The 21,578-nt window shown below is 37.2% G+C and overlaps 1 protein-coding gene across 1 annotated transcript in view; it reads right to left on the bottom strand.

The window, feature by feature from the left end:
- Positions 1–21,578, bottom strand: part of CACNA1E (calcium voltage-gated channel subunit alpha1 E) — a 519,663-nt gene that overhangs the window by 93,611 nt on the left and 404,474 nt on the right. Inside the window, exons 19-24 of the mRNA XM_053693950.1 lie at positions 15,765–16,346; positions 9,944–10,203; positions 9,614–9,785; positions 8,069–8,198; positions 7,025–7,084; positions 2,303–2,409 (exon numbers count right to left, since the gene is read on the bottom strand). Of these exons, the coding sequence (XP_053549925.1) occupies positions 2,303–2,409; positions 7,025–7,084; positions 8,069–8,198; positions 9,614–9,785; positions 9,944–10,203; positions 15,765–16,346 (1,311 nt within the window). The remainder of the gene's footprint in view (positions 1–2,302; positions 2,410–7,024; positions 7,085–8,068; positions 8,199–9,613; positions 9,786–9,943; positions 10,204–15,764; positions 16,347–21,578) is intronic.

Raw genomic sequence — 21,578 nt, 5'->3', positions numbered from 1 at the left:
ATATGTATGTATCTTTATGTTACAGCACTTTGAAGCTTTTTTTTTTTTTAACACCTGAGACCTCATATCTTTGAGCTTTTATCACTTTTTATTGCAATTTTTTTTAATAATTTTTATAAATGTAGTGTTATTATAAGTGTAATTGTAAATGTGTTTTTGATGTGTTTTGTGACACTTTTTTGACTTGCGTAACAGTTAATCAGAGCTCTGAAGTTGCGGTAATCATTCTAGCGTAAATCACGAATGCACTCGTGTTCGCATTTACTTTCAACTTGTAATAAAGGCAGAATTTAGCTTGCGCGCAAAGAGCCTTGAAAAACCTGACATTGCTTGCGTGCAAACAATAGTGATCCACTTGTAATATAGCCCACTGTCAAGGTAAACAATATTGCCAGAAATAAAATACATGAAATGTGGATATATAGGGGTTAATTTATTATAGTGTGAGTGGACATGATACGATGAAGTGTATCATGTCCGCTGCACATCGATAAATGCCGTCAGCATACGCAAGAACATCACAAGAACTGCTGGTGCAATACCGCCACCTGCAGATTCAGGGGGTGTCAATCAACACGATCATATTCGATTGAGTTGATTTCTGTCTGTTGTCTCAGAGCAAGTGGACAGGTTATTGAACAGCGGTCTTTAGAAACACAGGGCATCGAGCTCTGTACGAAGCTTGATAAATTGACCCCATAGCCTTCAGCCAATAAACAGAGGAGAAGTATTTTTTAATAAAAACAAATTGTATATATATATATATATTAATCTGTAAAAATAGACAGCTTGGAAAGGGGATGGAACCAAGTGTAAAGAACAATATGTTATACCATTTAGACAACATTTACATATCATTTTAACACTTTTGTATACATAGTAATATCATAAAAAGAGTGTGACTTTCTGCAGGGGAGAAATAGTAATATATCTATCTATCTATCTATCTATCTATCTCTTAATACAGTTTAACGTACTGCTAATGCACACACAATGAAATTCATACACAATTATATTCTGCAGATATTGGCAATGCATACAAAAGTGTTTGTTCTCCTAAAGAATCTACTGAAGAACATTCAGATGTTTTCCTTCCCCTAACATACCTAATGATACCCATACAGTAGTGTTCCTTCTCTTAACATACCTAATGATACCCATACAGTAGTGTTCCTTCCCCTAAGGCACCTACTGTTGCACATACTGATGTGCTCCTTCCTCTAAAGTCCTTACTGATGCACATACAGGAGCACTCCTTCATATTAAAGTGACTACTGCCAGTTGAGAACCTCAATGCTTCTTCTAACTCTCTGCTGCTGGTTTTGATGATCTGACCTTCTCTCTTCCATTGTTGCTAAATAACAATCAATAGTACAGTGTTTAAAAACAAATCAGAGGTTAGTTTCAGAAATTGATCTTTCTAAGCAATTAAGAGAACCAAGAATGCTAAAATGTTGATTGGAGGTCTCTGTTAATAAATAGAACCACTATTTTATTGTCCACTGTTGTTTACAAGTAAGTTGTGTTTACCAGTCTAAATGATTTAGCCATCGAGACATGAGCCACAGATATGAATAAGACTGACCTGTTTATCAAACACTACGCACTTGGATTTTTTCATTTGTTATATTTAACTTTTGTTATATTTTACCTTGTAAAGCTAACCATTATTTATAACAATTCTTTCTGATAGTCGTGCAATCAAAAAAAATTCTGTGTTTGATGTTCTTATATTCCTCCTTTTTCTGCATAAATGATGATAAAGTACAGAAAATTGTATTTTTTTTTTAGAAAATACTGACCATAAGTAGTTTTTTTATGCATACCAAAACATTTACTATAAGATGTGTAATATGTAATCTACTTAATAAAGGGACAGTTAAGTCAAAATTACATTTTCCTGATTCATGCAATGTTTTTAAAACCTTTTTTATTTTTAATATCAGTTTTACTTTGATCTCCTGGTAACCTTTGTTGACAAACATATCTAAGTATGCTCAGAGTGCGCATGTGTCTAGAGCTTTATATGAATAATAGTGGTACAAACATTGTTTCAAAGGAAGCTCCAATAGAGTGCTAAAGACACGTACATGCTTATAAGCTATTATGTACCTACCTAGGTATGCTGTTCAACAAAAGATAGCAATATAACAAAGCAAATTTGATAACAGAAGTAAATTGTAAAGTTTTTATCTAAACTATGAATGGCTGATTTTGACATTACTGTCCCTTTAATAGGGTCCTTTCAGTGATAGCAGGTAGAGGAAAACGTGCAGCAAACATGATAAAGGATAAAACTTACGCCAGAGCAAACGCGACCAGTGCACCCACCACCACCACAAAATCCAAGATGTTCCAGAGGTCACGGAAATATGAACCTTCGTGTAGGATCAATCCCTGATCGATCATCTGTGAAGGAGACAATTCCCTGAGATTGTGTTGGTAAAATATAAACTAGAAGACCCCAAAGTCATTAAAATGAAAAAAATAAGTATCAATTCAACCTTGCTTTGAGAAACCATTACAATTTGTCAGTTGATACACTGCATTTTCTCTAATAACAATTGTTATGTGGATTATTTGTGGAGCTAATAGAAGTCACACAAATGGTATCCTGTGCATATGCTTCCAAGGTAATGGGCTAAAAATGGCTCTAATGGAGAACACAAAGTAAAGTTTATTCTGATTACATTTTAGATAAGTTAGAGGTAATATTTAATCATTTAATTTGCAGTTCTATTCTTTTTTTCTTTCTAATATTTGCTGACAACTCTTCACTTCTTTATTTAGTGTGCTGCTCAAGTACACAGATGCACTCAGCTGAAAAGGGACAAAAGCTGGAAGAACGTCCATGCTTGTCCAAGAGGCCACCCAGGTTGCAGTCTCTTTTAGCTCACTGTGCCTTTCACAGAGAAGAACTATTCTTTAGCATATTAGTCTGATCCTGCCAAAGACAGTTAACCCCCAAAATAGCAGGAAATTATCCTCTGAATGAAGGAAAACAACAAATCTCAGATGTACATTCTGATCTCTTTTGGACTCATCAGTGAGGTGCAGTTGCATCTAGGAAATGTGGGTAAGGCTTACATGTCTGGTTTCTCCTTACCCAATGGCATACGCAAAAAAGAAGACAAAGATAAGCACTTAACAGTGAAAGGACACCAGCTGGAATAACTGCTTTGCTTGTCCGAGGCACCAGTGCAACTCAAGGTGCAAGGGTAGATTTAATAAGCATGCTGCTATTTACCCCCGTAGTTTCCGACTTGCCGGAAACAGAAATCAAGAAGCCGAGTTATAAGACTGCTGCTCCTTAAAGGGACACTCAGGCTTTATTAAATTTTCATGATTCAGATACAGCATGTAATTTTAAACAACTTTCCAATTTACTTCCATTAAAAAAAATGTGCACAGTCTTTTATATTTACACTTTTTTTAAGTCACAAGCTCCTACTGAGCATGTGCAAGAACTCAGACTATACGTATATGCATTTGTGATTGGCTGATTGCTATCACATGGTACAGGGGGAGTGGAAATATACATAACTTTAAAATGTGTTAGAAAAGAATCTACTACTCATATGAAATTCAGAGTAAATGCTATTGTATTGTCTTGTTATCTTGCATTTGTTGATTATGCAAATGTGCTGTGTTTACTGGTCCTTTAATGTAAAAGGTGGCGGACTGCAATCATCCCAATCAGATACAATCGGAATGATTGACACCCCCTGCTAGCAACCGATTGCCCACTGATGTGCAGGGGGTGGCACTGCACAAGCATTTCACAAGAAATGCTTGTGCAATGTTAAATGCTGACAGCGTATGCTATAGCGAATCATGTCTGCCCAACATTTGGTAAAGTGACCCCGTAGTCTCTTTTAACTCACGATGCCTTTGACAGTGGGGAAATATCCTGTAGCATATTAGTCTGATCCTGCCAAAAAGACAGTCCAGCCCTGAAATGCCAAGCAATTCTCCTCTGAATGTAGTAAGGCAACAAACTCTAGATGAAAGTGTTAGCCTCTCTGTCAATGTATTCAGCAAACATCTGCAGTTCATTTAGTACAAATATATGAAGTCAACATTTGGTATTTTAATTAAATGTTCTGAAATAATTTGTTATACCTTAAAACTGTTAGGAAGATTTAAAACTGAACCAGGGAAAGTTATATGAGAAAATATTTATCTAAATTTATTAACACCTATGTGTTAAAGTTAAATAGATTTACAATATTTTAGGTTATGAAAAATATATATATATGGGCCATTTAACAACATGTAAATGACAAGGTTCTCAGCTAGGGAACATGTCCAACAACAATTGGGGGTTCAGAAACAGTATCTGCTGCCAGGATTTCACATTACACAAGTAATAGAATGTGTAACCCACCCCCTATGCTCTCACATGACCAAATTTGTGAGAGTATGACTTGTCAATCATCCAAGATAAATGAGTCTGGTGTGATTCAATTCTGCCACTACTTAGGTAGTGGAGAGGTTAGGAAGCAAGAATCTAAAGATTGCTGCTTCTTAACTCGGGGTTGCAGACTTACAGGAGCAATCCTGCACCAGAAGGGCTTCCTAGCAGCTTAAAGGGATAGTAAAGTTATTAAACTTTAGTGATCGAAATAGGGAATGTAATATTAAACAACTTTCCAATTTACTGTACTTCTAGCATCTAGTTAGGCTGAGTACACCAAGGTAGGCTGATAGGAGCTTAGGAGCATGCACATACCTTTAGCAATCTATGGCAGCAGTGTTTGCAACTATGTAACTATGTATAATATTGCTATAAACATTGTTGCAAACAGTTGGCTTAACACATTTGCATGCTCCTAAGCTCACCTAGGATTACTATTTAACAAAGGATACCAAGAAAATTAAGCAAAATTCATTATAGAAGTAAATTGAAAAGTTGTTTAAAATGACATGCTCTATCCAATCAATTTAGATTTAATTCTAACTTTGCTGTCCCTTTAAATAGGGCCATATTTATTCACTCTAAAAGCAGCACCCATGTATGCATCTTTTTTCCTGTAAGAGTAGTCTTTTCACTAAAATTCTTTTCTATTCACTTCCATTGCTAACACATGTTTTCCTAAGACCATAGTGATAATTGCTGTTGTGTGGAGGTTTAATTGCAATTAGAAAACATCAAGCTTGCGGATCTCTTTGTTAAAAAGGCTGTTTCTTTATGAGCCTCTAGACTGAATGTGAATTACTAAGCAGTCAAAAAACAAAATAACAAGTGACTAATTAGAGGGTGTCAAAACACTACTCTATGTATTATTTTTGTGTATTGAAAAAAATGACTGCCCAGTCACCCAGTCAGACACTACACTAACGTAATTATAGTTTGTTTTTGCACATTGCCTAAAATGAATTAATGTTTGCCACATCTGTTCATTCTAAACAAATCCCATACATTTTTTTTTTTAAATCAACCATCAAATGTACCAATAGGGAGACAAAATCTATGATGGTCAATTGCCTACAGAATAAAGAAACCTTTAACTGAGGACAGACAGAGCTTAGTAGCTTGTTTTATGGTAGTGATGGCTGTCTTTGGAACTACATTTCCCATGATGCTTAGACACTCTGAAGTCTAGTTGAGCATCATTGTAAATGTAGTTCCAAAACATCAGGTTAGCCATCACTGCTCTATGGCAGTGGTTTTCAAAGTCTTAGGCGCTGGGCCTCCCCTTTGATGACATTTACAAGACAGTGTCACCCCCCCCCATAATAGAAGTTACTTTAAACTGTAATTTACATCATATTCAGAGTTCACACACATCTCTCGAGACCATATTCTGCTTAGCTTCGTGGCTGAACTGTTATCCGATGGACATTTGTCCAACTGAAATTTGTGCGACGGATAATATTCCGACAGACAAATGGACGTCGGACAACAGTCCTGCCACGAGATAGATAAGGATAGATACAGATCGAAAGATAGACAGACAGACAGATAGATAGTTTAAAGCATGTCGTGGGGAGTGGGACCCATGGTTAGGTTCCCAGAGGTGGTTGTGGCGCCCTTGGCTCTGATTAGAACAGAGCACTCTGGAGCGTATCTGCCCTCGGACAACCACGGAACACAGTCTCTCGGATGTCTGATGGACAAATGTGCTTCAGCATTTTGTCCTAGCACCACTTAGCTCACGTTTCAATTTGAACTCAATTACTCCTGTGTTAAAAGAAAGTTACTGATCAAGGCAACAAACGCAACGCAGTCTCTGAGCGATTTCGACCCCAGTGCATTTCTTCCAACTACATCCCGCCCTTTGCATCATTCCACCATGACATGGCAAGTGTATTTGTGATCTCTTAAAAACCATTCTATGTTTTGCTAAATCAGCTGCTGCTTGTGATTTCCATAGATAGTGCAAAGTGTCACTGCTCCCGCACCTCCCGTTATCTGCTCTAGCGCCCCCCCTCAGGGAGGCAGCCTCCCACTTTTAAAACCACTGCTCTATGGAATAGTACCAAATCAAGGTGCAGTCTCCTTTAGCCCACTTGTGCCTTTTACCTCACGGATGAGTGGGAGAGGTTAGTATTTATAGTAATTATTTAAGGAAGAAAATAAATGACTGCTGAACTTTATGAATGTACCATTTCACCAATCATTTCTTGTTCTAAACTAACACTTGGGTTTTAAGAGGAGGGGGATTAACTGGTAACAGGTGGCTGTTGATGCTGCAGGGGTATTAGAGCACCCAACCATCCTGCATTTTATGAAACGGTTCAGTTTTCTCCCTCCAGACACTTCCCTTTCTCTATTAAAGTTCTGTTTTCACAGTGAATTCAGGCACAGTTTAGCCATAACCGTGGACCAACTGTCCTCTGCCCTGGACTGGCCAACTATTTCTGCTCCACTCACAAAGCAACTAAGCCGCACTCACGTTTTTATATCTACATTTGTCAACAAGTGGCCCAAACATCTATCACTTCTTGTCCTCTTTAACCTCAGGGTAAAATGGTTTAGCATTGAGCTAGATAAATAATTTTGCAAAGGTTAAATTCTCACCTTTATAACCATCTCAAATGTGAAGACACCAGTAAAAACATAGTCAAAGTAACGAAGAACCTGCACATTGATAAAAAAAATAGTAATATTAGTAATTTGAGTTGAGAAAAAAATCAAAGGGAGATTATGAAATGAAAATGTTGGCATACAAGCAATACAAATGCATTGATGATATAAATCCAGAGCAAACCAACTTTATCTTGTCAGGCTTGTGGGGCATGTCTCTTTCCACCAATAGAATTAAAGGAATCATCCCATCACCCAATGAACATTAATACAACAGTATCTGTAAGCATAAACTCACATTTTTCTAGTTTCAATCTAAATTATGAGTTGCTGTTTTTTCATACTCATAATAGATAGGAAACCTATAAATATATTGGGGCAGATTTATGAAAGTGCGAGCGGACATGATACGATGTAGCGTATCATGTCCGCTGCACATTGATAAATGCTGACAGCATAAGCTCGCCAGAAACACGGGGCATCAAGCTCCATTCGGAGCTTGATAAATATGCCCCATATTCTTTAAAAAAAATACATTTTATTTGAAAGTTTTTAGATTCTTTGAAAGTACTGTCCAAATATATAAATTTATATTAAGCATATAGTTTTATACTTAACATGTGCATTACAGTGGGTGATATATTATGTCTGCATGTCAGGGCTTAGAGGCACATAAAATAAAGATAGAATGATAAATAGCAGGAAGAGACTAGTAAATGAGTTTGTTTAGTTATAGGTCACATTATTTATTAAGCTAGTTTATTTAGCTAGCTAAGACCATTTTTTATGCTTGTGGGGCATGTCATTGCCCACCAATAAGGTTGCGTGAGATGTCCTAATCCATTGAGCTTTATCCTTCTTTTAGCTACTAAATAAAAATAAACAGGATTATCTTAATTTTTTTTTTCTGTGCAAAAATTTTTGATTTTAGCATAATTAAAGGCTGCTCTTTAAAATGCAAGAGATATTATATTTGTTTGGATTTAATGTGCATTTCAATTTCAATAATAATACAGATATACAGGAACTCATACTCACTTTGTTACGGTCTGAATTCGTCAGCACAGGATCTTCCGCTGCCAGAGCTATACTGCTTGCTGCAATTACCAGTAGAATGCACATCTCAAAGTATCTCAAATTCACAATGTAATGACAGACTTTCCTTATCCTAAAAATAAAAGCCATCTTCAGAAGACAAGAAGGAAGAGTTGTTTTACATTGAAAATAACCTCCTCATAGTTAGATGTTTTTTAAAATTATGTTAAAGGGACATGATACCCAAATGTTGAAGCATTTGAAAGTGATGTAGTGTAGCTGTAGAAAGCTGACTAGAAAATATCACCTGAACATCTCTATGTAAAAAAGGAAGACATGTTTCTTCAGAATATCCTCCTTTACCACATCCCATGGTAACTGGACTTTAAGCAGCCAATCAGGATGCTAGTCCCAGGACTTGCAAACGAGCGTGTCACTGTATTCTGTTTATGTTTATACGCACACAACAAATCCCAGACACAATTCATTATTTTTTTGTCAATTAAATAAACACTTCAGCCTACAGACCAGATGCATAGCTCTGGCACCCTTGTATGCCTGCAATATGGTGGCATCAAACCCGAGACAAGCTGCATGCTCCCTTGGAGCTCCATTTATGTTAGACATGTGCTTACAGGATCAAAGGAAATTTACATGCTCATACCCATAGTTATGCTCACATCAAATTCCAGACCAGATGTAAACCATCTACACCTCTCTAATGCCTGCTATATGGTCAGATCAATCTCTCAAGCAATGGCATACACCATGCTTTCACTTTATATGTTCACAGGAGATCCTGGCCCAGGTATATGCCTGCATCCCATTTAATGCAAAGTGTATTCTAAAATCAGACTCTATATCAGATGCTTGGGCCATGTTATCCCTGTTTTATACTCTCATCAGAAATCTAGTAACCAGATTAATGCAACTTACAACCCTTTATGCTTATAGTGGATCCCAGTACATCTGCATTCCACCATACCACTTTTATGCCATATTAATGCACACATCAGGCCAGGTGCATGTCCCCTAGTCTGACTAGATGCTCACACCAGACTCCATGCTATATGCTTATCCTGTATACCGCTTTGTGCCAGCTATATGCAAAAATTAGCTCCCATCCCAGGTTAGATACATGCCCACTGCTCCCTCTATATCCCAGCTATTGCAAATCATCAGATTCTCTAAGTAAATGCAGGGCCTATGAACCCAAGGCTGAACTGGCTGTTGCTATCTGACCCTAACACACTTTGTGCAGGGACAGGGAAAGGAGAAGAGAGTCCTGGGTCTGGTTGCTGAACGGCATGGCAGCCAGGCTGCTAATATAAAAAGGAAAATGGTGCATTAAACATTGGAGGGGAGAGGCACCCTGTGTTTTAGGTTTGTATTTGAGTGCATCCAATGAGGGTGCTAAAACGTGACCATAAAAAATAATATCAGTTATGCAAGGTGACAGACCAGTATACTGTAAACTGAGCAAACAATGTAAACATAAATGGCACAGATAGACAAGCACATCAATAGAATACAGACATACAGACGTACGGGTTGGTAGAGCTGAATATAAGCATTGAGCTGTATGGTACTATGGCCTTGGGCGACTCCAAGATCTTCAGTTTTATCTTCACGTTTTTTTCTTCTACTTCGTCAAGATCATCCTCCTCTTTCTCTTTTTCTTGAGACATAAGAGTGACTTCACCATCTTTCCCTTCAGACACTGGAAAAAGTAGCACAGGCTATTTAACAGGTACTGCTCTAAAGGTCAAGACTGATCATGATTAGAGATGAGTGTATGGTTATACAAAAAATATAACAGAAAGGAAGATATTAAATAATAGAACACAGAGATACACAGAGAGCGAGACAAGTCCTCACTCTGTACCACGGTGCAGTCGCCCGTCATGCCAACATCAGGTAAAGTGATTACGGTGCTCTCTGTTATCCGCTCGTTGCTGCTGGACACATCTGCTAAACTGCAGCTGGTGGGATTCGGACTTTCTTCCTGGCTTTGTAGACTACCCAACAAAGCCTGCTCACTGTAGTCTAGATCTGGAGGGCTGCCATTTTTTCCTTGACTCAGCCCCTGAACTGTATTTGGGGTAGTTCCTTCACATGTAGTTGTTTTATCATTTTTTCTACATTGCAACAAACAGAGCAAAAAATAAAAATAAAAAGTAAAAACAAACACTGAGATTTCTCAAGTCAACATGGAAGGCAAGAAAAAAAAAATATGTGTAAAACATTGTGAAGCTTACAAATTAAAAAAAGGAAATAACGAATCAGCATGTCACAGTAATTAATAAAAAAAACAACAACAAAAACAACCAAGTTACACTGGAGGCAAGTAACCAAATTATCTTAGCAGAACATAACCATTACATACATACATTCATACATTCATACATATTTAAATAGACATTACCAAGTTTTTATTCACCATAAAATGTTTTATGCAGAGTATTTTAACTAGGTACAATAGTTATTAAATAGTTAATAACTATTTAATAACTACCTAGCTAAAATAAATACAAATTTACCTGTAAAATAAACCCTAACATAAGTTACAATTACACCTAACACTACACTATAAATAAATTAATTACCTAAATTAAATTAAACTAATTACAATTAAATAAATAAACTCAAGTACAAAAAAACCCACTAAATTGCAAAAAATAATAAAATAATTACAAGAATTTTAAACTAATTACACCTAATCTAATCCCCCCTAATAAAATAAAAAGCCCCCCAAAATAAAAAAATCCCTACCCTATACTAAATTACAAATAGCCCTTAAAAGGGCCTTTTGCGGGGCTTTGCCCCAAAGTAATCAGCTCTTTTACCTGTAAAAAAAATTACAATACCCCCCAACATTACAACCCACCACCCACACACACAACCTTACTCTAAAACCCACCCAATCCCCCCTTAATAAAACCTAACACTAACCCCTTGAAGATCACCCTACCTTGAGACGTCTTCAACCAGCCGGGCAGAAGTGGTCCTCCAGATGGGCAGAAGTCTTCATCCGATCCGGGCAGAAGAGGACCTCCAGACGGTCAGAAGTCTTCATCCAGGCGGCATCTTCTATCTTCATTTATCCGGAGCGGAGAGGGTCCATCTTCAAGCCAGCCGACGTGGAGCATCCTCTTCCAACGACATCCAACTGAAGAATGAAGGTTCCTTTAAATGACGTCATCCAAGATGGCATCCCCTGAATTCCGACTGGCTGATAGGATTCTATCAGCCAATCGGAATTAAGGTAGGAAAAATCCTATTGGTTGATGCAATCAGCCAATAGGATTGAAGTTCAATCCTATTGGCTGATGCAATCAGCCAATAGGATTGAGCTCGCATTCTATTGGCTGTTCCAATCAGCCAATAGAATGCGAGCTCAATCCTATTGGCTGATTGCATCAGCCAATAGGATTTTTCCTAACTTAATTCCGATTGGCTGATAGAATCCTATCAACCAATCGGAATTCAAGGGATGCCATCTTGGATGACGTCATTTAAAGGAACCTTCATTCTTCAGTTGGATGTCGTTGGAAGAGGATGCTCAGCATTGGCTGGCTTGAAGATTGACCCGCTCTGCTCCGGATGGATGAAGATAGAAGATGCCGCCTGGATGAAGACTTCTGCCAGTCTAGAGGTCCTCTTCTGCCCGGATCGGATGAAGACTTCTGTCCATCTGGATGACCACTTCTGCCCGGCTGGGTGAAGACTTCTCAAGGTAGGGGGATCTTCAAGGGGTTAGTGTTAGGTTTTATTAAGGGGGGATTGGGTGGGTTTTAAAGTAGGGCTGGGTGTGTGGGTGGTGGGTTGTAATGTTTCTGGGGGTATTGTAATTTTTTTTACAGGTAAAAGAGCGGATTACTTTGGGGCAATGCCCCGCAAAAGGCCCTTTTAAGGGCTATTTGTAATTTAGTATAGGGTAGGGAGTTTTTTTTATTTTGGGGCCTTTTTTATTTTATTAGGGGGATTAGATTAGGTGTAATTAGTTTAAAATTCTTGTAATTATTTTATTATTTTTTTGTAATTTAGTGTTTGTTTTTGTACTTTAGTTTATTTTATTTAATTGTAATTAGTTTAATTTAATTTAGGTAATTTATTTATTTATAGTGTAGTGTTAGGTGTAATTGTAACTTAGGTTAGGGTTTATTTTACAGGCAAATTTGTACTTATTTTAGCTAGGTAGTTATTAAATAGTTAATAACTATTTAATAACTATTGTACCTAGTTAAAATAAATACAAACTTGCCTGTAAAATAAAAATAAATCCTAAAATAGCTACAGTGTAATTATTAGTTATATTGTAGCTAGCTTAGGGATTACTTTATAGGTAAGTATTTAGTTTTAAATAGGACTAATTTAGTTAATTGTAGCTATTTTATTTCAATTTATTTAAATTATATTTAAGTTGGGGGGGGGTTAGGTTTAGGGTTAGATTTTGATTTAGGGGTTAATACAGATTAGGGGTTAATAAATGTAGGTAGGTGTCGGCAATGTTAGGGATGGCAGATTTGGGATTAATAAAATTTAACTAGTGTTTGCGAGGCGGGAGTGTGTGGCGGTTTAGGGGCTAATATATTTATTACAGTGGCGGCGATGTCCGGTCGGCAGATTAGGGGTTAAAAAATGTATTTAAGTGTTTGAGATGTGCGGGGGGGACCTCGGTTTAGGGGTTAATAGGTAGTTTATGGGTGTTAGTGTACTTTTTAGCACTTTAGTTAAGAGTTTTATGTTACGGCGTTAGCCCATAAAACTCACTGACTTTCAAATGCGGTAGGAGTCTTGACAGGAGAGGCTGTACCACTCACTTTTTCCAAGACTCGTAATACCGGCGTTAGGAAAATCCCATTAAAAAATAGGATACGCAATTGACATAAGGGGATTTGCGGTATGCTTGAGTCGCGGAAAAAAAGTGAGCGGTACAACTGTACCTGCCAGACTCGTAATACCAGCGGGCGTTAAAAAGCAGCGTTGGGACCTCTCAACGCTGCTTTTTAAGGCTAACGTAAGACTCTTAATCTATCAGTGTATTTTTTTTCTGTTGCTCATAGAGAGGGTAGAGATTATGCTGTAATATTTAGAACATTGACCCTGTAACATGCTACACAGAGATAGTGTGAGCAGCAGAGGAACTCATTTTTATCTGTCTCTAGTTAGCCTTAGATAATATATTCATTCTCAAGAGGATTTTAAAGGGGAAACATATGGAATAAGATTGTTGTCAAAAAGGCAAGTGTGTGTGATTCCATGGGGTAGATTTATCAAGCAACGGATGCTGCAATCTACCCCTAGAGTTACACATGCTGCAGGGTGTGCAGGGAGGAACATGTATTGTTTTTCTAGATAACACTATTCATATTCCTCCCTGCACACCCTGCAGCATGTGTAACTTATAAGTGTTCTGTATTTTAAGGGACGGGTGGCACTGGCAACCCTATCTACCCCTGTAGTCTTAAGACCGCTGCTCCTTAACTCGTCCGACACCATCATCATGATTTATGCAGGGGGTGGTATTGCACAACCATTTCACACGTAATGCTTGTGCAGTGATAAATGCCAACAGCGGATCATGTCCGCCCAACACATGATAAATCGGCCCCATTATCTTTATACATAAATTGTGACATATGAATCCAAATTTAAATACACAAATACATTTTTTTTATTGGAAATACGTTGTTTTTTTAGAATACAAATCTGTAATTACAAATATAATTCTTTTTTTTTTGGAAGCACAATTTTTCTTTATTGGAAGTACACTTTTCTTTTTTGGAAATACAATACAATTTTTTCTTTTGGGAGTACTTTTTATTTTTGAATTACCCATCTAGCATGTGTCAAGAAAATTAATAAATGCTAGTTCCCATTTTGCTACAGGACTTGTAATGTCACAGCAGTCCATTTTGCTTTCAATTCAATGTGGAGAAATGGCTGACAAATTCAATATTCCTTAGTACATTTTTGTAAAAAAAAAAACAAGGCAAAATAAGCACTTTAGTCATTTAGTCGTTTGGTAAATGACAACATAAAAACCTCTGAAAGAAGACAACATGCTAAAGACAGTTTCCCTGCTACCTAAAACTGTTAGAAAAACATAAAAATCAATATTCCTCTGTATAGTGTTCTATGATATAAATGAGAGTAATCACTTTTAACATGTAAAGCCATGTTGTATGTTACATGGAAGTTTACCTGAGATGGTGCTGATGTTCTGGGGCAAAGCAGTAGATAATTTCCAGGCAATCTGTTGAACTGACTTGCTGTGACATCACAAGTCCTTTAGCAAAATGGGAACTAGCATTTATTTTTGAAAGTGTTCAGACGAGGTGCTGGCACCAAACCAAATCCATTATCTGATTGGTTGTGCATCCGGTAACCTCAAGAAGACACGGGCCAATCAAATGGGCACTGTAATTCACCCATCTTCACTATTTGTTTTTGCCTCTGCCCGGTGTGTTAGGGGGGCACCCTGCCGATCCCCTGGCTTCCCCCCCAAGTGAACCTTGGGGAATGAGGTTTAAAAGGGGGCAAAATAGATAGTGAAGATGGAACGGACCAATCAGATCATACATAGGAGATAGGTGTTAATGCATGATCTGATTGGCCCGTGACAACCAATCGGATAATGTATTGGGTTTGTCGCTAGCGCCTAGTGTGTTTGCACACATGCTGGAAATGTAATTCCTAAAAAAATAATAATAAATTGTATTTCCAAAAAGAAGATTGTGCTTCTAAAAAACATATTTGTACTTCCAAAAAAAGAACAATAACTGTATTTGTAATTAAAGATTTGTATTCTAAAAAAAAAAAAATCCACAAAAAATAAGTAAATTGTATTTGTAAGTCACAGTTTTTGTATAATGATAAAGAATCACACACATTTGCCTTTTTGAAAGCAATATTATCCTAAGAAACAATGCAGACTAAAATAGATAAAATGTTTTCTTTTTTATATCATACAGCCAAACAGCATAAAATGAAGACGCTGTTCATAGAGTATTTAAAGGGACATTAATTGATAATTGGTTAGAGTATGATATTTTTTTACTACAAATTAGAACCCCCATAACATGGTCAAACACATAGATAAAGTCCCCCTTGGGAGCTGCAGAGAATTGCAGATCTCGAGCAGGAAACAGTAGTGCCAATTGGCAGCGACAGTTGCAGAACCCCTCCAATCACCAGTTGTGTTCAACTTGGGAGCTGCAGTGCTTGTAACTCCTGAGTGGGATCTTACTTATGTGTTTACTTCCTCTGCAGTGTGAGTAGCACAAGAATAATTGTGCATTACAATTTTCCTTTAAAGCATTTTTATACATGTATGTATATTATACATTGTAGAAGATCTGCACGCAAAATAATTTTCCACACACCTTTAAAATTGTAATTGTGTCTCAATGTTTATTTACAGTCCAAGGACACAACCCTGGAGAAGCCTCTTGAGAGTGTTTAGCTTATCTCCATTGCTGTGGCCAATTAGCGGAACATAAAAATGAGCACATCAAGCAATCACTGTGCAGAATGTCAAATTCTTAGGGTTCTGAATTCCACGGAACGCATTTCAGCCTTTCTGGGGCAGTAGAAAAACTACAAATTAACATTTTATGAAAAATTACGTTTTGAGTTGAATGTTTGATAACTTAAATATAAATAAAAGACCAGTACAAACACTGTGACTTCATACCTTTCCTCACAGTATCTTGAGGATGGGCAACTCTTTTGTGGGGACTCTTCTGTTACTCGAACCTCTTTGATATCTCCATTACTCTTCTCTTCTGCTGTGGTTTTTCCATCCTCGCTAGTTGCTTTGTCAAGTCCACCTTCTTGACTGACTGACGTGCTGTTTGAGGCACTAGACTGCTCTCGACCATCAGCTCTGGCTTTTTTGTGACGGCTACGTCTCTGACTTTGCCTTCTACGTATGCCATCTTCAGGTGTGGTTCCATTTGGTTCTGTATTTTCTGTATTACCATGCTTGGATTTCTGACGCCACTGTTCCCTGAGATTTTTGTGAGAGGGGCTTTCTTCTCCTTCCATGAGAGTTTCCCCTGCTTTTACAGATGGCTTATCCTCTTCTGGTCCTTCTGTCTTCTCAGCCGTTTGTTCTTCAGCCAGTTTGTTCTTGCGGTAAATACTAGAATGAGGATTTAGAGCAGTCAGTTCTTCGCTCTGAATTGCCTCTTGACTGGACATCTGTATATGTCTCCGTAACTGGCTTGTTCGCTGCTCCCAGATGGACATGGTATGGCGTTTTCTTCTATCTTTTCTGGAGAGATAAAGCCACAAACATTCAATCAGTAGCTATTCCCTGATAAACAGTCCAAAAATGTAATTCCTGATATATAAACTGGAATTTAAAGAGACATGAACTTTCATGATTCAGACAGAGCACGGAATAAAAAATATATATATACAATTTACTTCTATTATCAGTCTTTTTATAAGTAATTTTTCAGAGGCACCAGCCCCTATTAGGTGTGTGCAAGAATTTACAGTGCATATATATATGAGTTTGTGATTGGGTGATGGCTGTCACATGATATAGCTGACCGGGAAATAAAGTATGTCAGAATAAAATCTACTGTTTATTTGAAATTCAATCATTATATGTTTCCAATACCTGCACCAAAAAATTCAATTTTGACTCATATCTAAAGCTTTTTTTTTTTTTTGGCTAATCACAATCCAAAATGAATTCGGCTGCTAAAAGATTACAACTGCGAATGCATTTACAAAAGAAAATTTTCAGGAATTATTTTTGGTTGGTTTGGTTGGGTTGGATCAACACCACACTTTTGTGAAGTTTTTTGCTTTTGCGGTCAGGAAGATGCTGTCCCTGTTGAATTCCCGGTCATGATGGTATGGTTCCTTTTGAATGTTCAATCTCGTTTGAAAACCTGGTTATGATGGCTTAATCCTGTTTGAAGATCTCCTACTCAATACATATACACATGAAAATGTTTGCCCTGCCCACAATAGTTATGAATAGAGCTTTAAATAATCTAGACCATGTATACAAATACACGTGTGGCAATTTCAGAGTGTGTTGCACATGTGCAACGTAGTAGAATTATACAATTTTTTCTTGGGATACTTGCACAAATGTCAAAAAAAGTCCAGTTTGAGACTTTATCAAGTGTCTTAAGGTGTTGAATTCGGTAAGTGTAAAATGGTCTCGAAAACCTGCTGAAAATGGATTGTTATTGATGAGAAAATTTTCTTTATTTTCATTTTTAGACGACATTGGTCATTATACATAGTATATTGCAGTCTGTGGGTACTTCTACTCATAAGTAACATAGGTTTTTACAAAATGACAAAAAAGACGTTCTTTTTGACATTATATTTGGTTTATTTTCACTGGCACATAGGGCTAGATTTATCATTTGCTGATCGGTTGCAGGCTCGCTCATTTGAACCTGCAACTGAGATTTATGAAGCAGCTGTTTAAACCTCTGCTTCATAAACCCTGTAAACTCTAAGTTAGCAAATGAAAATCACCCCTGGATTAAATTGACCGGGGAGATTGGAAAGCTGTACTCCTATTCAATTGGTTGCGCGAGGGTAGGGGGGCGGCATTATAGGTGTTTGCTTGTGCTATGGTAAATATAGGGAAAAAATGTGCCTCACAATTTGCAATGAAATGCAGACAGATTCACAACATGTAAACCCTGTCCATCAACAAACTGATAAATCTAGCCCATAGTAAAATTTACGAAGCGAGGTGGGGTTGTCATGGTAACATGTAGCGTTTTGTTGGAGATAGATGCTCATCTATGGAGCTGTCAAAGATCTCTGGCTTAACTGCAATTAGTTGGTTAAAAGGGACTTGTTACTTAAAACAAATAGAAGAAGAAAGGTGGCTGCAATGATTAAAGGGACACGATTCAGATAGAATATACAATTTTAAACATTTTTCCAATTGACATCTATTATCTAATTTGCTTCATTCTTCGGTATCCTTTGCTGAAAGAGCAGTAATGCACTACTGGGAGTTAGCTGAAAGTCAATAACAATAGGCATATATGTGTAGCCACCAATCATCAGCTTCTGAGCCAACCTAGGTATACTTTTCAACAAAGGATACAAAAAGAACAAAACAAATTAGATAATAGAAACACATTGGAAAGTTATTTAAAAGTGCATGCTATCTAACCATAAAAGAAAAAAAAAAATTGGGTTTCATGTCCCTTTAATAACTGCTCTTGTTTACATCAGGTAATGCAACCTAGCTCTATATAAAGTCTTCTCAGCCTTAATGAAATGATGCATGCAAACAAATACACAAAATAATACAAACTATATAGCATTTTTCCCCAAGGGGATTCATAAAACTTCAAGTAATACATTACAAATATTATTCACAGAACAGATAGAGGCTGAACTGGTTCAGACAGGACAATCATCTGGAATCCTGAGTTTAAGATTGTGCTTCTGATTAAAGGGATATTCTATTCCACAATGACATGGTCTAATTTGTTAAAGCATGTCATGTTTTTCATTACTAAAGCTCAATAACTAACAGGAGGTGAACACATTTGTAAAGTCCTGGTGATTGGTGGTTTCAACCTCTTGATTGGCTCATTGGCAGTTTCCTGTGCAAAAGCTGCAAAGTTCGATTCTCCCAAGTAGGACTTTACGTATGACCCTGCAACCATATATGAGCAAAAGGATCTGCTTCCCCCTTAGTAAGTCTACACCAGAAGGACGCAGATATATTACAGGCTAATAAGTAATAAATAAAGTGTGTGCGTTTGTAGGAAAAAAAATCTAATTACATTAATGTCTTCTGTACTACACAATTTTGACAATAAAGTACAACAGAGACAGTGGTATCCTGATATCATTAGCCTATTAAGTTCCCTAGGGAGCAGAAACCTATAATCATTTTGTCTCAGTTTGCAAGTTCATTGCTTGTCTTTGTCTATTGTACCCACTTTACATTTTTATATAGCGTTGTAGAATACAACGGTGCATTTCCAATACATAATATTAATAATAATACAAAGAATATTAAAGGGACATTATACACTAGATTTTTCTTTGCATAAATGTGTTGTAGAATGTAGATGATCCATTTATATAGCCCATCTGGGAGTGTTTTTGCAACATTGTATAGTTTTGCTTATTTGTTTAATAACATTGTGCTGATTTTCAAACTCCTAACCAAGCCCCAGAGTATTAGATGTAGACCCAGGTCTACAGATTTGTGCTGCTATTGTTTGTGTAATCTGTCTTTTCATAGGCAGGGAAGGGGGAGTGTCTGCTCTAACTTCTTTTTTAGTCTATTTCACTGGGTGTCCCGCCCTAACCTCAACAGTGCTAAACTGGAAGTTTCTAAATACGTTTTTTAAAGGTTTTATACTGGATTTTTAGATCAGTATCTGTGCATTTCCTTCTTTATAGTAGTGTCTATTACATGCAGTTATATAAAAATTGGTGTACATTGTCTCTTTAATCTCACTGTGCAATATGCTGGTTATTGTATAGATAGTGCATTAGGTATATAGCACATGTGCATGGGTAACATCTTTAAGGCAGCAGAGATCAGCTGGACAGCAGTTTAAACATGATCATAAAGAAGCAGCTATTACTATTGCAACAAGCCAGCAGCAGCACAAAAAAATATATATATTTTTTAAAATATATATATTTTGTTAAGTAAAGCTTACACAGAAAGAGAAGCGCTCAACCATGAATGAACAACACCTCAGTAGCTTGTTCATTGGTGGATCACCTCCTGGGAGGAGCCTCATTTAGCCCAATTGTGAAATATATCAATCTGATCCCGCCCACAAAGGACAGTCCAAATCCAAAATACCAGGCAACCCTACTCTGGATGAGAAACACGGAAAAATCAGACAATCATTTCCGCATTCTGTAGGCGTTGTCAGTGAGGTACAGCCATATCCCTCTAAGCACACTGGGCAGAATAAACATGTCTGGTTACTTCATTACCCTTAGGAAAACTTTTTCCAGTGTCTCAATAATTATATACACAGAAAGAAAAGCGCTCAACCAGGGACGAACAACAGCTCAGTAGCTTATACTATGACGGGTTGCCACCTGGGCATAGCCTCTTTAAGCCCAATTGTGCTCTTCACAGAGAAGAACTTTCCTGAAGTATATCAGTTTAATCCCGCCTATAAAGTAAAGCTTAAATACTTATTGGCTGACACAGGAATGAATCAGCTGACAGGGATATTGCCTGGTTGTTACTGAACACTTTAAAACTGTAAATTTAAAGCCTTTGCCACTTGCAAAGCAGACTTTTCAACCTTTAGACTAGAGTTTTATCAGCATGGATGAAAGAACAACATTTTTTGTGTCACATGCATCAGCTTGTTTGATCATTCCTTAAAGGGACATGAAACCCAAAAATTTTCTTTCATGATTCAGATAGAAAATACAATTTTAAACAACTTTCCAATTTACTTCTATTATTTAATTTGCTTCCTTCTCTTGTTATCCTTTTCTGAAAGGTTTATCTAGACAAGCCCAGGAACAGCAGATAACCTAGGTTCTAGCTGTTGATTGGTGGCTCTATATATATATATATATTGATTGCGATTGGCTCACCCATGTGTTCAGTTAGAAACCATGGGGGATATTTATCAAAGGTCTGGCGGACCTGATCCGACAGTGCAGATCAGGTCTGCCAGATCTCGCTGAATGCGGACAGCAATATGCCCTTTGTATTCAGCATTGCACCAGCAGCTCCCTGCAGATTCACGGCCGCCAGCAGGGAGGTGTCAATCAACCCGATCGTAGATAATAGGAATAAATTAGAAAGTTGTTTAAAATTGTTTTCTCTATCTGGATCATGAAAGAAAAATTTTGGGTTTCATGTCCCTTTAAGGGGGTCACTCGTTTTGTACTTTCAAATGAATGCAGAGAATACAGCACATTTTAGTTATTTTTCTCATTGGTGCAAATATGAATACACACGTCTACTGGTTATTGTATATAGTGAGTGCATTAGGGTGAACTACGTTATATACACCAGATTTTAGACATGTTTTGTCTGAATATTGGCCCATATGTCCGCATAATGAGTAGACAAAAGAAATTGGGACCGAAAGGGCCAAGTAATGACATTTTTCATGTTTATTGTTGGGGGGAAAAAACAAAACTTTTACTTTAAGTTTAACCCTTTGTGTGCAGAATATGTTTTTTTTCCTTTTCTTGCAGTGAGTGTATCACTCTGACTGTACATTTCTATTGCAGTGGGGGCATAGCTGGGACTTGTAGGTAGGTTTCCTGTCTTTTTGAGGGGGATTTGAAAACGAATGAGAGTTGAAAAAGAAAGATTGTACAAAAAAGGTTTTAATGGTGTGAAGTGGAACATTAGAAAGAGGGAAAACAATAGGATGGTTAGAAAAAGTAGTACTAGTCAATAACTGGTATTACTGTATTTGTCAAAAGCTTTTCATTTCAATTCATTGGAATGCTGAATACGGAGAGTGTATTGCTCTCCGCATTCAACGATGTCTGTTGG

The sequence above is a fragment of the Bombina bombina genome, chromosome 10 (genome assembly GCF_027579735.1).
Source record: "Bombina bombina isolate aBomBom1 chromosome 10, aBomBom1.pri, whole genome shotgun sequence".
In the NCBI taxonomy this organism is placed as follows: domain Eukaryota; kingdom Metazoa; phylum Chordata; class Amphibia; order Anura; family Bombinatoridae; genus Bombina; species Bombina bombina.
The sequence above is the reverse complement of the archived record's forward strand: the minus strand, read 5'-3'. Positions and strand labels throughout refer to the sequence as shown.